Here is a 14,636-nt window from a genome sequence, read left to right on the forward strand (position 1 = left end):
AGTCCCTGAGGCCAGGAGGTAGCCCCTGGGGCTTACCTGAACTTGGGCTGGGCACTCCCCTTCAGCCACCCCCTTCACACCCATCCCTTGCTGAAGGACCCAAACATCCTGGCACCCAGTCTGAATCTCTTTCACCCCTGCGTCTCTCCCATAGGGTTCATCAAACCCATTGTTGATTATCCTGAAAGGGCCCCTCTCCTCCCCTAGCACCCAAGGGAACTGAACGTCAAACATCTTAGTTAGCTAGCAGAGGACAGGAAGGTGCTGAATATTTTCAAAAAGCCTCATTCTTTTATCTACACCCTGCCCCTCGCCCCACGTCTTCTATTTTCCGCCATCACTGCAAATTCTGCAAAGGATAGGGATACAGGCACAAAAGGGGAGAACCTAATGATGCACTTTTTCCATTTAGGACTGAGATCATGGGGAGACAGGATGATGTGTGATTAAGGGTATATCTCAGAATCCACAGCTCTGAAAGGGGGTTTGGGGGTTGGAGGAGAGAGTAGGGGTACCATTGACCTCTGTCTCCACAGATTAGAGTAGGAAAGGGTGAAATGGCAGTGGGAATGGTAGAGGTTACAGGACTTCTTAGCAAGAAGAGAACGGAGGGCACGCCCCAGGCCTGCTCAGGTCCTCGTAGGCTGTGTTCCCAGTAGGGAGGGAACAGGAAGCTGTGACTTCCTCTCCCCTTTTCCTCCCTGCCCTTAGCCTCAAAGTCACTTGATGCTGCAATGAATTCCAATCTGTGTTTTAGTTGGCACTGTTCCCGGGGCATGGTGATAATAGCTGCTCGGTACCTTGCTCCCTTGTGCCACAAACACCCCCAACTTTTCCTTTGAAATAATAATCACTCATGCAAGTAGCAATGTATAAAGTGCTTTTTCATGTTTTATCTCATTTTACCACACCAATCCCGTAAAGCAGAGACTTTTACCCGAGAAATTTAAGCTAGGAAACTGAGGCTCAGGGGAGTAAAGTAATTCACCCATAGTTACACAGCGAGTGAGGAGATGATCTGGGACTCCAGAACGTCTGCTCTTTTTCTCTCTCAAATACATGTTCTGATTCCCTGCCTCCATGCTCCCTCCCAGGCCCCTTCCCCTTGGCTCCAAGGGAGCATTTTCTGCAGAGAAGGGGGCCCCTGAACACCGTTAGGATTAGAGGGGGCTCCAGTTTGGTTCCTGTCATCCCTGAGATGGGGTATCTGTGGCCCTCTCCCTGGAGTGGAGGCTTGGGGCTACCCTGCATAGTGGGATCATTCTCCCTCCCCCCACCCTCTTCTGCAGAGAGCTCTACACAAACACAAACACATTTATCCCAACGTTCAGGTTCTCTCTCACCCTGCCCCACCCACCACCAAGACCAACAGAGAAGAGGCAGGTTGTCCCTCCCACCCCGAGGTGTGGGCGTGGGCTGGGCCTCCGGGCAGCCAGAGGCTCCGAGAGAAGCAGAGAAGCGCTCAGATCTACAGCGTCCTGCTGAGAGCCTTAGGTGGCCCCTGCCAGTCTGGCAGGCACCCCTGGCCCCTCTGCCCAGCACCACTGACATCTGATGCCCTGCGATGTCCACGCCCAACACCTCTGTGCCCCCGCCTGCTTTCTGGGTCAACACCTCTGGAGGCAGTGTGCTGAGTGCTGATGAAGCTGTGATGCCTGTTGGATTCCTAGCCCTGAGGGTTGCCCTGGCCTATGGGCTTGTGGGGGCCATCGGCTTGCTGGGAAATTTGGCCATACTCTGGGTTCTGGGTAACTTCGCTCGGCGACCCCCTGCCCACATTCTGACACTTTTGTCTTTAAACTAGCTTTGGCATACCTGGGGCTGGCTCTCACTCTCCCCTTCTAGGCAGCCGAGTCGGCACTGGACTTCCACTGGCACTTCGGAGGTGCCCTCTGTAAGATGGTCCTGACAGCCACTGTCCTCAACACTACGCCAGCACCTCCCTCATCACGGCGCTGAGTGTTGCCCGATACTGGGTGGTGGCCATGGCTGCAGGACCCAGCACCCACCTCTCGCTCTGGGCCCGTGTGGCCACCCTGGCCGTGTGGGTGGCAGCTGCCATGGTGACTGTGCCCACGGCTGTCTTTGGGGCCAAGGGCGAGGTGACTGGCGTGCGTCTGTGGCTGCTGCGCTTCCCCAGCAGGTATCAGCTAGAGGCCTACCAGCTGCAGAGGGTGGTCCTGGCCTTTATGGTGCCGCTGGGCATCGTCACCACCAGCTACCTGCTGTTGCTGGCCTTCCTGCGGCGGCGGCAACGGCAGGACAGCAGGGTCATGGCCCGCTCCATCCACATCCTCCTGGCCTCCCCCTTCCTCTGCTGGTTCCCCAACCACGTGGTCCCTCTGTGGGGAGTCCTGGTGAAGTCTGACCTGGTGCCCTGGGACAGCACTTTCTACACCATCCATACCTATGCCTTCCCCATCACCACCTGCCTGGCACACAGCAACAGCTGCCTCAACCCCATGCTGTACTGCTTCCTAAGGCGGGAGCCCCGGCAGACACCTTCAGGGATCTGTGAGCAAGGCTGTGGCCCCAGGGCCAGGGCTGGGTAGAACAGGTGGCCCTAAAGGAGGTGGGCAGGCGGTGGATGGAGAGCACCCGTTGGGAGGGTGGCCCTTCTACCAGGCTTACCAACCTGGACAAAGGGACACCTGGATGAAGGGGGCAAGGGAAACCCCCTCCTCTTTGTGGGGATCCACGCATCCTAAGGAGAGAGAGGTTGGCCTCTCTGCCACGATGCAACGCCCTCAGGGAAAGTCTGATCTTTGATCCCCAACTCTGGCTATGGGGGAACAGGGAGGCTGGGACCCAGGTCAGGGCTGGATATGACCAAGTGGAAGTCTCCACATGAAGATGGGAATGATTAGGATCTGAGAATAAACCTCTGGAGTATCCACAAAGTGTCTGCACCTTTCATCTCAGTTCCACCTCCAGGTCAAGGTGGCCAAAAGGATTCTTTGCCCCATTTCTGCCTTCTGTGAGAATTCCCAGGAAAATTTCCCTAAGGGTTCTAGATTAATTGGGTCATAGGTCAGTGCCTATCTCCCTCTATCCCTTCCACCCTCCCTCCCTCACCTCAAATGGGGTGTACCCTTGTCCTTCTCTGGTGCTGGGGCCAAATATGCCCTTCTCCTCTGGCCACCTCTACCTTCTTACCATCTCATTAGTATCTACAGAAACTTGGTGCCCACAGACACCTCAGCTGCAAAAGCGGTAGTTCTCCCTGCTGTGTGTGGGGTCTTGCTGGATCCCTAGCTCCAGCCAAGCCCGGAGCACAAACCCCTCTTTCTGGCTGGGAGTACTCGTGTGTCTCTCCTTAAATCAGGATCTGGAGGGAGAAGTGAAGATAAGGACAAGGCAAGGATGTGGGTGGGGCATAGGGAGGCAAGAGATGTGGAAGGGGGTTGGGAGGAGGCTGAATGTGCAGCTAGAGGAGTGGGAACCACAGAATATGGTGCTACTCTTCCTCCTCCCCCAAGGGCTTAGCTCAGAGCATCAACTCAGGTGTCAAAACACCTGGATTCACATCCTAGGTCTGACACTAACCAGCTGAGGGACCTCGGTAAGTTACTTTACTTCTCTGTACCTGTTTTCTCAATTTAAAATGGGCTGTTAAGGATTTAACAGTGCCTGAAATAGACTTTTAGCTATTATTCTTACACCCCATGTAAAATGGAGACAGAATAAAAAAGGAAGAAATAAGGGGGCAACTGGGAGACAGGGACAAGGAGCCATAAAGGTCTTGTATGGAATTTTTACATGCTCTGGAGTGAAATGAAAGTTTTACATAAGGAAATGAGTGAGGGGCTGGCCCCTCAGGCCCCTCCTGAGGTGCTCCAGAGCAGGGAGGTTCCCCTTTGGTTTCTGTATCTGTAGATACCCAGCAATGATAAATGCTAGCCATCAGAAGGGACTTTTGAGGTGTGGGGGGGCAGCCCCTGGGAAGGAGGGAGGTGGCAGAGGGAAAATGGGGTGAAGCTCCACTGCCACTGCCCCACCCCAAGGTCTGACATGTCTTGAACCCAGCTGGGCTCGGCACCTCCTGAGTGAGTGAAGCCCCCTCTGGAGGGGGCACCGCCTGCACCAGCTCCATCCAGTTGCTGAACAGAAGAGGCTCTAAAGAGCCGCCTAATTCACACCATATTAAGCAATGCTAAAGAGATTTAATTAGCCTCTTGATGTTTAATTTCCTTTCTTTGATAATGTTTAAACGGTTCCAAAATCCACATCTATTCCCAGCCAATTCAGGATGGAAAATCCTCCACCACTCAAGCACCCCTCTTCCCATCCCCTGCAGCTCCTCTGATGGCCCTGCTGGGGCTCCGGATATGGGCTCCTCTGGGGGCATCGTTGCTTTATGGGCTTTATGGGACCCGGAGGTAAATATTGACAAAGTTTAAACAGGTCCAAGTCAGAGGTGAATGAATGCATGCAGACCCACCCTTTGGGATGGGTGAGGGAGGGGAGGGTGCAATGGAAAGGAGGCATTGCTGTGGCAAGAAGCTGGGCCCTGGCTCCCTGGAGCTCAAGCCAGAGAGCTGTGAAACTGCCAACAGGGTAGACAGAGAGTAAGACTGAGTTTCCAAAAATGGGAATAGAGAGGGGACAACGGACAGAATGGGAAAGACATGAGAGAGGGACTAATCTCAGAGGAACTACCATGTCAGAGAAATGTGTGTCTTGTTTTGGGATCAAGGATGAGGAGGGGGTTTCAGTGCAGGGGCGGCAGGAGGGACAGAGCAGCTCTCCTGTGAGCTGTGGGCTTCTCAGAACCCACGCTCTGGGCTCTGCGTCCCCAGGTTTCCGTTACCCTCCTGACCAGCATCCTTCACTGGATCTATAAGAATGCTGGAGGAGCCTGCATTCCCTTTCCTAATGGTCTTTGGATGCTAACATGCCCCTGCTCTGCCTTTACAGCTTTGGGTCCCAGCTGCTTCCCACTGACGCGGCAGACAGCTGCTGAGCCATGGGCCATCGTGTTGGAAACTTTGGAGCTCTGGTGTTTTCCAGCAGAGTAGCCGAGGAGAGGAAGTGGAGGACTGCAGCTAGGAGGGCTGGCCCTTTCCTGGCCCCTCTGCTGGGCTGGCAACCCTCTGCACCCAGGTTTCCCTGTCTATGAAATGAGAATGATTCCTACCTCACAGATTCCGTTATGGATGAGAAAGCACCTTGTCAAGGCCAGATGCTGATGGATGAGAATTACAGGAGTGGAGGGTGCTGGCTGCTCCCCCCAAGCCTGCCCCCCACCCCAGGTGATTTCAATTCCTCTTTCTAGCTGAGGTCACGAGCCCCATCCTTCCCATCTTACCCCATGGGCTCCAACAGAGGTCTGTGCACTGTGCCAGCATTTATACAACTCTAGACTCTCTCACCCCTCCCCCTACAGCCCCAGAGCAGGGTATTAACCAGAAACAGGAAGCAAAAAATTAACCAAAAACAAGAACTGAAACCTACTTCATCTCTCACTGCCTCTCAAAATGGCAAAGAGCAAATGAGCAGCTCCTATGAGGGGAACTGTCTTAAAAAGGTTAAACCAGGGCTCTGGCACTGTGAAGAACAAGGGCAGAGTGAGGGCTGAACCTGAAAATGAATGACTCTGGGGAGAGGCTAACAGGAACTGTGCTGAAAGGGAGGGAAGGGGGCAAGAGGCTGATGCAATTCCTGAGCATGGCATGCAAATGAGATGAAAACAAGTTTTTTAATGTTGGAACCTCCAACAGCCACTGGAACCTAAGAGCCCCTTCATTATTATCCTTGTATTTGTGAGCGTCAAAGATGATAACAAAAAAAGGTTGGCAACAGTTTCTTTTGTTAGCACCCCCTGTCTTCAGGGAGGCAGTCACCCTTCCTGGGAGAGGAAGAGGCTCTTTTGGGAGGAACACACGTCATTGCCTGGCTCTCCCCCTCACCAGCACCCTCAGAACTGGCAGACATTAACAGACAGTACTTCCTGGGGTTCCAGGACTTTAATTTTCCCTGTTTTATCTTTTTTTTCCTTTTCTCTTTTTTTCTTTTCTTTTTTTTTTTTTTTTTTTTTTTTAACAATCAAATTTGCAGAAAACTGGCTGGGGCTGGCAGGCACTGGGGAGCGGGGGGAGGTCCATTGAAAAATCCCCCAAATTCACGCAGAGGTTTCAGGTCATGGTTGCTGAGGTGGGGGATGAGGTCAGGGTTTGTAGAGATTTCCCAACTCACCCAAGAACTGTTTTGCCAAATGGCTGGGGAAGAGGTCAAAATGGGTCCCCCAGTACTATAGATGAGTGGAGAAGTCATTGTTCCCCCCATCCCTCGAGTTCTTCTGAGATGTAGAGATAGAAGGCTGCGATTTCTAATTGCCTACAATCTTCTCTTAAAAATATAAAACACGTGCAGTTGGCTTTGGTACAAAAAAGAAAACAACAACAACAAAGAAACATTCTGGTCCCTGTGAGTTCTTCCCCTCACCCCCCAACAAACCTTTACGGCCACCTCAACCTGTATTCCATCAACTCTAGGAAGCCAGGTTATCTCCCTGGGGTTTCCATAGAAGACAGAGAGAAGGGAGAACAGCAGTAAGAGGTTGAGGGGAAGGGGAGAGGGACATGGCCCTGACCACAGCCCTTCCTGAAGGGGCAGTAGGGTCTTATGGCTGCAGCCTCTCCTCAAAGATGGGTGTTGCTCAGGAGGGGTGTCAGGGCTAGAACCCAGCAGTTGCATGGTTAAGCCTGAATAAACCCCAGTAGTGTTAAAGGACAAGGCCCCCTGATCCCTATGGCTTGGTTCCCATGTCCCTGGTCCTCTAAATCTCCCCTCTCCCTCCATAACTAATAAACAATAAATAAATAAATTTTCCTAAAGTAGAGGGAAGAAGGCATGAAAAATTGGCATCTGCAGTGTAGCTTCTGGATGCCACCAGGGGGCACTGTGGCCTAATACCCCCAGCTTCCTAAATGGCCCCCCCATGTCCAAGGATCCCAAGAGCTGGCAAGGACAATCAGCAGTTCTTTCAAATGTTCCCTCGTCATTGGCAGATTGGAGTCCCCAGGTTTGCCTCCCTCAGTAATGTTCTTCAGGGGGACACGGGGTGGGGGGAGGGGCCCCCTTAGCTCTCTGAAGCTACAGGCTCCCCGTCGCGGCTCTCAGTCTCTTCTGGGATGTCCTGCATTCGGGTGAAGTCTGAAGGAGGATGGGGCAAAGTTAGTGAGTGAACAGATGCTCCCGTGATCAACTGAAGCCCTACACTGACGCCTCCCCGTCTGTGGGCTGAGGAGGTCAGAGAGCTGTGAGGGAGGGCAGAGGTCTGTAATCCTTGGGTGAGGGGAAAACCTCTGTCAACAAAGTAAGGTATCCACACCTAGGTACTTGGTAAGTATATGGAGACACAATTTGATTAATAAAATACAAAATATGTTAAGATTAGTATTACATGAAGTCACAGTAGCTTTGGGTTATTTTGTATTTCCTGAACCAACTATACGAACTTGGAGGTCTTTGAAATTTTTTTACTTTGGAAATCTATTTCTGCTTGAAAAGGTTGGGAATCATGGACTTACTGGAGCAGAGGCCCCTACATTCTTTGCTTCCTAGAGTTCCACTTGCCCTCTACCAGAAGGCAAAACAGGAAGTGCTTTGTGCCCCTCCCAAGAGTTACTGTAGACCTCAGTGGTGGGTTAGGGACCATCCTAAATGTTCCTGTGCTTTACGATGCAGGCTCCATTTGGAAACCACAGCCCAAGGGTCTGTACCCAGGTTACTTCCCATTTCCATTCCATGTCTCCACCAGGATCTCACCTCGTGGACTATGGGGCGGAGACAGACGGCTGCTACCTTCCTCCTCGCTGCCGGTGTCGGGGTCACTGCTATCTTGCAGCCGCTCATCGGGGCTGCCCAGCTCCTGCCTCTCTCGATCCTCAAAGGGTCGATGGACGGAGCGAATAGTCACAGGCAAATCCAGACGGTCATGGCCTCGGCTGGGCTGTGGACGGCGGGCCAGAAAAGCAGGAGGCCAGGGAATGAGCAGTGTGAAGGCTCAACTCTCAGCACCTCTACCACTGACTGATTTCTTTCCGCACCCATCGCAACTATACAGTCCTCCCATCAGTATCCTATATCCTTCAAGTCTGATGCCTGATGTCATTTGGCCTCAAATCTCCAATTCCTTTCTGGTTCTCGCATGGACCCTGATGTCCACCCTGATGTCAGTTCACTACTTCAAGCTTCCTTACCTGTGGGGGGGTGAAACTCAAGTACAGGGCATCGCCTGCAGGGAGGCTACGCCGCCTCGGATCCAGAGGCCGCCGGGCCCAGGGGGCCTCAGCCGGGAGTGGTTCCGTGTGGCCCAAGGCGGCCAGCTGCCTGCGAGCCTCTTCAGCCTCCCGCTCCAGCAGGGCGCGGGCCTGCTCGCTCTCTCGGAGCCGGGCTTCCAGGCTGCCAGCCTCCGTCGCCCGCTCTTCGCCGAGGCGTCGGCAGCGCCGTAGCTCCTCCTGCAGCAGCGCATGTTGCCGCTGCAGCAATGCCAGTTCTGTAGCCTGCTTTTCAGGAGCCACAGGGGCAGCCCCAGCTCTGCCAGCCTCCCCATCACGGGAGTTGGCTCGGGTCAGCTTCTCCCGCCGCTCCGGGCCCTCAGGGAACCGGGCTTCCATCAAAGTGTCCTGCTGGGCCACAGCCGCCTGCGGGTGGAATGGAGATGGAGGGGTGTATCAGGACCCCATTTCTTCTACCCCTCACCCTCACTCCCCAGGGCCCAGGTCATGATTCCTGGAGAGCTCGAATCGGGAAGGCTTAGAAAGGCCTGTTAGGATGATTCTGTCCCACCTAAATGGGCAGCTCGGGTCTGGCTCCTCCCCTTCCCACTCTAGCCCTTGCCCCACTGACCTGCAGGCCATGTAGAAGTCCATAGAGATTGACCAATCGCTGCAATGCTTCCTGAGGACAGAGGAGAAGGTGGGAACAAAGTCTAAGCTTCAGGATGGGAGAACTGCCCAGAAGTTGAATAAGTGTGGGCGTGGGACAATAAGACTGCAGGTACTTTGAGGTGTACATTCCCCCTCCCAACTCCATACTGGGCTCTAATTTCTCAGATGAGAGTACCCTTCCTTCAGACTCCTATATCATCACATTCCCATCTCACCTCCTGGGGAGATCTCAGCTGATTTCCATTTCGATCCTGCAGAAACGGGCAAGGATGGGGAATCAGCAGACACACAAGTCCCTGGTGCCTGTCCCTGATAGCTCTGAGTCAAGGATCTATAGAACAGCTGTCCCTTTCCCTCCCTCTAGCCAAGTCCTGACACCTCCTGAAACCCACCTTCTGGCTGGAGTCTGAGTCAGCTCTGCAGAGCTCAATGGAGCCATTGAAGGTTCTGGCCTCACCATCTGTTGAGAAGGGGAAAAGGATGGGCCGAACCACTTCCCCAGCACCCCGATACCACTCGGTCCCTGGTACCACCCCATTCTCTTTAACCCCTCCCACGTGCTACCTTGGTCCCCTGCCCTGGCACTCACTGGCAGTGACTCCAGGACTCGTGTTACCACCGCTGTCCGGTTCCATGGACAGGGCTGGTTCCCGGGGTGTCAAGAGCAGCTCCACTCCAGGCCCCACCAGCAGGTCTTTCAGGCCCTCCACTGCGGGAAAAGAAGAGGTGAGGACAGGAGCAACAGAGAATCCTGTGGGGGATGGGAGGGGATACCATTCACTCAGTACACGGAACATGCGGGCATCTAGGGGAATGCCCCCTGCACATGTAGTGGGGTCTCACTACCACCACCACATACAAGGCAAAGGTCATTAAAGGTGCCCAAGGGGCAGCACAAGTACGTGCAGGATGAGAGGTGTCAAACAGCAGCAAGGACCATCTTCCCCCGCAAACAACAGGCACTCAGGGGAGTTATGGCCTATGGGGCTGACATCCCCCTTGTCTGTGTGTGTCCAGGTCTAGCCACGGGTCCATATCTTGTGATGGTGAATGGGTGAGTCTGGACTCTTCCCTAGGAGCTCCCTCACCCTCACGGATGGCATCCTGCAGCAGCCGCTCGCCACGAGGGGACTCGAGGGACTCAGAGCGGAAAAGCCCCCTGGGCAGGGTGGGCAGGGGCATCCCGCTGCCGCCATCCTCTTCCACCTGGAAGTGGGTCATCTCGGCAAACAGCCCAACCTTCTCCTGCAGCAGCTCCACCAGTGCCCGGTCTTTCTGCTGCAGCTCCACTGTGGATGAGAAACAGGTGAGCACCCGGAAGAGCCAGTAGTGGAGGGGCAGCCCCAGGGGTCAGGGGCCCGGCCTGGGCAGAGTGGCAGGACTTAATTTTGGCTTTTTGGCATTTATGAAAAAGAAAATAACTTTTTTTGGGGAAAAGTAACACATGTACTTTTGTTTTAAAAACAAAAAAAGTAAAACAATGTGTGGCAGGGACTGCAGGCTGTCCACCAGTTTTCATTCTCCCCACCTTCCTTTAATTAGAGAAGGTGTGCAAGTTTCATCTGGGCACACGGCTGCCCAGTTACACTCGATTTCCCAGCCTGGCTTGCAGCTAGGCATTGCCACGTGACTAAATTCTGGCCAACAGATGTGAAAGTTTTCCAGGTCTTCCCTTAAAAATCGGTATAAACTCTCCTTGTTCTTTACCCCTCCTTGCTAGCTGGGATGCAGATGTGATAGCAGGAGCTGGAGTAGTGATGGAGACACAGACATAGAGGACATAGAGATGGGGAATCTTCACGTTGAAGAGGGCAGAGCTGCACAACTACCCTGAACTTCCCACTTCTGGACTGTTATGTAGAGAGAAATAATCTACCTCATGTAACCGACTGATTTTTGTTAATCTTTTTGTATAGCAGTTAGATTATACCCCAATTAATATAAGGCCCTATAGTAAAAAAGTAAGTTACTCTCTTAACCCTGTTATTCCTAGTTTCCCTGCCCAGAGGAAGCCACAGCAATAATATCTTATCTTCCTAGAGATATTGCACACATATACAAAATACATATGACGTATATCTATCCCCAATATTTTCACATCAGTGGTAGCAAATACTTTACAGTGTTTTAAACCTTGCTTTTTTCACTTAACAATATATTTTGGTTATGGATCTATATCAGCCGTCATAGAGCCATCTCACTTTTTAGACAGTATTCCACTGTGTGGATATATCATAAATTATTTAAACAAACTCTGTGGGTGGACTTACTCTTGATACGCCGCAGGTAAGCCTCATCCTCTGTCTCAATCAGGGGGAAGTCCTCCCTGGATGGGCATCTGGAGTGATAACAGGTTGGGTGGGGTTTCGGGAAGGAAGTCAGGTTACACGCCAGGAATCTGCCTACCCTCCTTCCCAAATGTGCTCTATTTCTCCCTGGTAAGCCTCATCAGCTCCACGCCCTGGCTTCATCCACTCTTGACCCTCTCCTCTTCCTAGCACTATCATCTGCATCTACTGGTCTGTACCTCTCCAAAGGTCACCTGGAGAGGTAGCGTAGTACAGAGGGACAACTACAGTTTTTGGCATCAAGCACCCTGGGCTCAAATCCTGGCTCCACAATTTACCAGGTGGTAACCTCTCTGTTTCCTCATGTGAGAAATAGGGATAATATCTTCCTCACAGGTTTTATGTGAGGATTAAATGAAATAATGTACCACTGCTTTGAACACGGCAGAAGCTCAATAAATCAATTATAATGAATATTATTTTCACAACTACAAATATTATTAATAAAAAGGGCACTATAGATCTATTGTCAATGGGACAGGTACTTTGCCTTGTTTTCCTAGAATTAGTAATTTCATACTTCTCACGCATTTCTGAAAAATTTGTTCATCTTAACTGCAGAAGTAAAAAAAAAATTAGGTTTACATAATATAAAGTAGAGAAGAATCCATTCTCTGAAAGCTAAAAAAAAAAAATCATAGGACTTCCCTCGTGGCACAGTGGTTAAGAATTCGCCTGCCAATGCAGGGGACGTGGGTTCGAGCCCTGGTCCGGGAAGATCCCACATGCCGCAGAGCAACTAAATCGTGCGTCACAACTACTGAGCCTGTGCTCTAGAGCCCACGAGCCACAACTACTGAGCCCGTGTGCTGCAACTACTGAAGCCCACGTGCCTAGAGCCTGAGCTCCGCAACAAGAGAAGCCACTGCGATGAAAAGCCTGTGCACCGCAACAAAGGGTAGCCCCTGCTCGCGGCAACTAGAGAAAGCCTGCACGCAGCAACAAAGACCCAAACCAGCCAAAAATAAATATGTAAATAAAATATTTAATTACTTAAAAAAAATCATAAAAATCCTAACCGAATTTATTCTTCAGGCATAATCTTTGAGAATCCATGACTTTACATTTTTTCATCACAACAGACACACAGTTGCCTGCCTCACATCTAATGTGTGTCCAACAGAAGCCAAAGATCTGCTGCTTTAGCACATGAAATGATTTCCTTCTCATCTCTGTTGTATGGAGTTTGAGTTTTGCTCCTCTTACCACTAGTATCAATGCTTTCATTATCCTCTTTTTCATTCATTTTTAGAAAATAAAGGTAAAAGACAGTACAATCCAAATAACGGCCCACTGCCTACAGACTAAGATGTTAATGGAGGTGAAATTGTACTGCTGGCTGGCAGGTATGCCAGAATGTGACAGCTTAAAGTATTCCTTTAGGGCTTCCCTGGTGGCGCAGTGGTTGAGAGTCCACCTGCCGATGCAGGGGACATGGGTTCGTGCCCTGGTCCGGGAAGATCCCACATGCCGCAGAGCGGCTTGGCCCGTGAGTCATGGCCGCTGGGCCTGCGCATCCGGAGCCTGTGCTCCTCAATGGGAGAGGCCACAACAGTGAGAGGCCCGCGTACAGCAAAAAAAAAAAAAAAAAAAAAAGTATTCCTTTGGCTTGTCAGCTCATGCTGCATTTGGAAGATGGTTGCGGTCATCATCATATAAAGTGTGACTTTACAGGACAGTAGAACATAGAGGACATTTCCTGCCTTGGGCCATCTTGTCTCTCCCCTGGCCTCTGCCTCCACCTCTGAACCCTGGGTTCCATTCCCTGGGAGTGCTGTGGCCTGGGGCCTGAAACTGCAGGTACTGTGAGGCCATACACACACTCACACTCTCACGCTCTGCTGAATGACGCGGATCCAGGTGCTCCGGTCATCCCGGGATGCCGTGTGGACCTCATACATCTCAGGGGGTGCCGCGCTGATCAGAAACATCCCCTTCTCCTGGTTGGCGATGTCCCGCACGATTAGATTCTGCAGTGACACCACCGAGGGCTTGTCCTGCCAGTCAGGAGAAAGGAAGGATTAAAGCTAGGAATCCTGACCCCTGGATATTTGAGTCTTCAGTCCTTCTGGAATACCCAAAGGATTGAAGAGTCTGCTGAGAATACAAGTTAAGAACCCAGGCTCTGGTGCCAGCCAGACAGGACTTAGAAACGTTTGTGACCCTTGACAATTTAATTAACTTTAAGCTTTACTTTCCTCATCTACAAAAAGAGGATAATAATGGGCCTTCCTCACAGGTGTAAAAGTGCCTGCATATAGTAACAATTTGTCTTGGCTATTCTTATTTCTCCTTATTATATTATAGTAATGGTTACAATAACAGCTGTTTGACTCTGGAGGATTCCAGGGTTCTTCCAGGCTGGGGTAAGAAGGCAAGAAGGGGGCTTCCCTGGTGGCGCAGTGCTTGAGAGTCCGTCTGCCGATGCAGGGGACACGACTTCGTGCCCCGGTCCGGGAAGATCCCACATGCCGTGGGGCGGCTGGGCCCGTGAGCCATGGCCGCTGAGCCTGCGTGTCCGGAGCCTGTGCTCCGCAATGCGAGAGGCCACAACAGTGAGAGGCCCGTGTACCACACACACACACACACACACACAAAAAAAAAAAAAAAAAAAAAAAAAAGAAAGCAAGAAGGGCCTCAACACTTGTCTGTGCTGAGGAAGAAGAAGGTAGAAGGTCTCACCAGGGCAGGAAAGATGTACTTCTGGTCCTTCTCCTGGAGAAATACCAGCACATCTGTCATCAGCAGCATGAGCACATCTGGCAGGAGGATAAAGGCAGGAGGACAGTCAGCACTATAGAGTGTCTGAGCAGCTGTTTTTCTTTCTCAAGGACCAGGTCTACCCCATTAGGTTAGAGCTCCTGTTTCCCCTCTTCCTGACCTCTCTTCCTCTGGTTGCTTCCTCCACTTTTGCAGACCTCCCACCTCTCCCATTCTTATAGCTCAGAAATGGGGGGTAAATGCATGTGCCATCAGATAAATCAGCTTCTTGGGCTAGAGATGCCCATAAGTGATCACCCAATGCCTTTGGAGAAAACCCTCTTTATCCAACGAATGTGGGTTTCTTAACCTGGGGTCTACAGACCCCCCCTAGGATGTCTACTGTTGGGCTTCAAAGGCTCTGCAAATCCTCTGAAGTTACATAAGCAACTTTACATATTAATATATCACACATGTGTATTTTTCTGTGTGAAAGGGTCCAGAACTTTTGTGAGGGTAAAAGGATTCCCAGAGCCTTTCAGTTCCATGTTGAACAACTGACTAACATAAGACCTTTTTGGATATTTGGTCTAAGCTCCCCACAACCCCAGCATATTGCCACTTCTCATTTTGTGCTCCACAGGGAGGGGAACAGTTGGGTTCCTTATCCATCTCTCCCACCACTGAACAATCC

General features: G+C 51.5%; 2 protein-coding genes across 13 annotated transcripts in view; one reads left to right on the top strand and one right to left on the bottom strand.

The window, feature by feature from the left end:
- The first annotated feature begins 1,532 nt into the window (after positions 1-1,532).
- RXFP4 (relaxin family peptide/INSL5 receptor 4) lies at positions 1,533-2,659 on the top strand. The gene is given in 4 exon segments (XM_067038083.1): positions 1,533-1,769; positions 1,772-1,924; positions 1,927-2,496; positions 2,499-2,659. Coding segments are annotated over 4 exon segments (1,089 nt in total). The 5' UTR covers positions 1,533-1,564.
- Positions 2,660-5,679: 3,020 nt separating this feature from the next.
- The window catches only part of ARHGEF2 (Rho/Rac guanine nucleotide exchange factor 2), a 50,267-nt gene continuing 41,310 nt past the window's right edge, over positions 5,680-14,636 (bottom strand). For all 12 annotated transcript variants that reach the window (XM_067038018.1, XM_067038024.1, XM_067038027.1 and 9 more), the window contains 11 exons: positions 13,925-14,001; positions 13,070-13,239; positions 11,165-11,232; positions 9,983-10,183; positions 9,484-9,603; positions 9,287-9,354; positions 9,110-9,145; positions 8,854-8,904; positions 8,205-8,648; positions 7,771-7,954; positions 5,680-7,155 (listed from right to left, as the gene is read on the bottom strand). In XM_067038018.1, coding sequence (XP_066894119.1) covers positions 7,082-7,155; positions 7,771-7,954; positions 8,205-8,648; positions 8,854-8,904; positions 9,110-9,145; positions 9,287-9,354; positions 9,484-9,603; positions 9,983-10,183; positions 11,165-11,232; positions 13,070-13,239; positions 13,925-14,001 — 1,493 coding nt within the window. In that variant the 3' untranslated portion in view covers positions 5,680-7,081. The remainder of the gene's footprint in view (positions 7,156-7,770; positions 7,955-8,204; positions 8,649-8,853; positions 8,905-9,109; positions 9,146-9,286; positions 9,355-9,483; positions 9,604-9,982; positions 10,184-11,164; positions 11,233-13,069; positions 13,240-13,924; positions 14,002-14,636) is intronic.

Source organism: Kogia breviceps, chromosome 1 (genome assembly GCF_026419965.1).
Source record: "Kogia breviceps isolate mKogBre1 chromosome 1, mKogBre1 haplotype 1, whole genome shotgun sequence".
NCBI lineage: Eukaryota > Metazoa > Chordata > Mammalia > Artiodactyla > Physeteridae > Kogia > Kogia breviceps.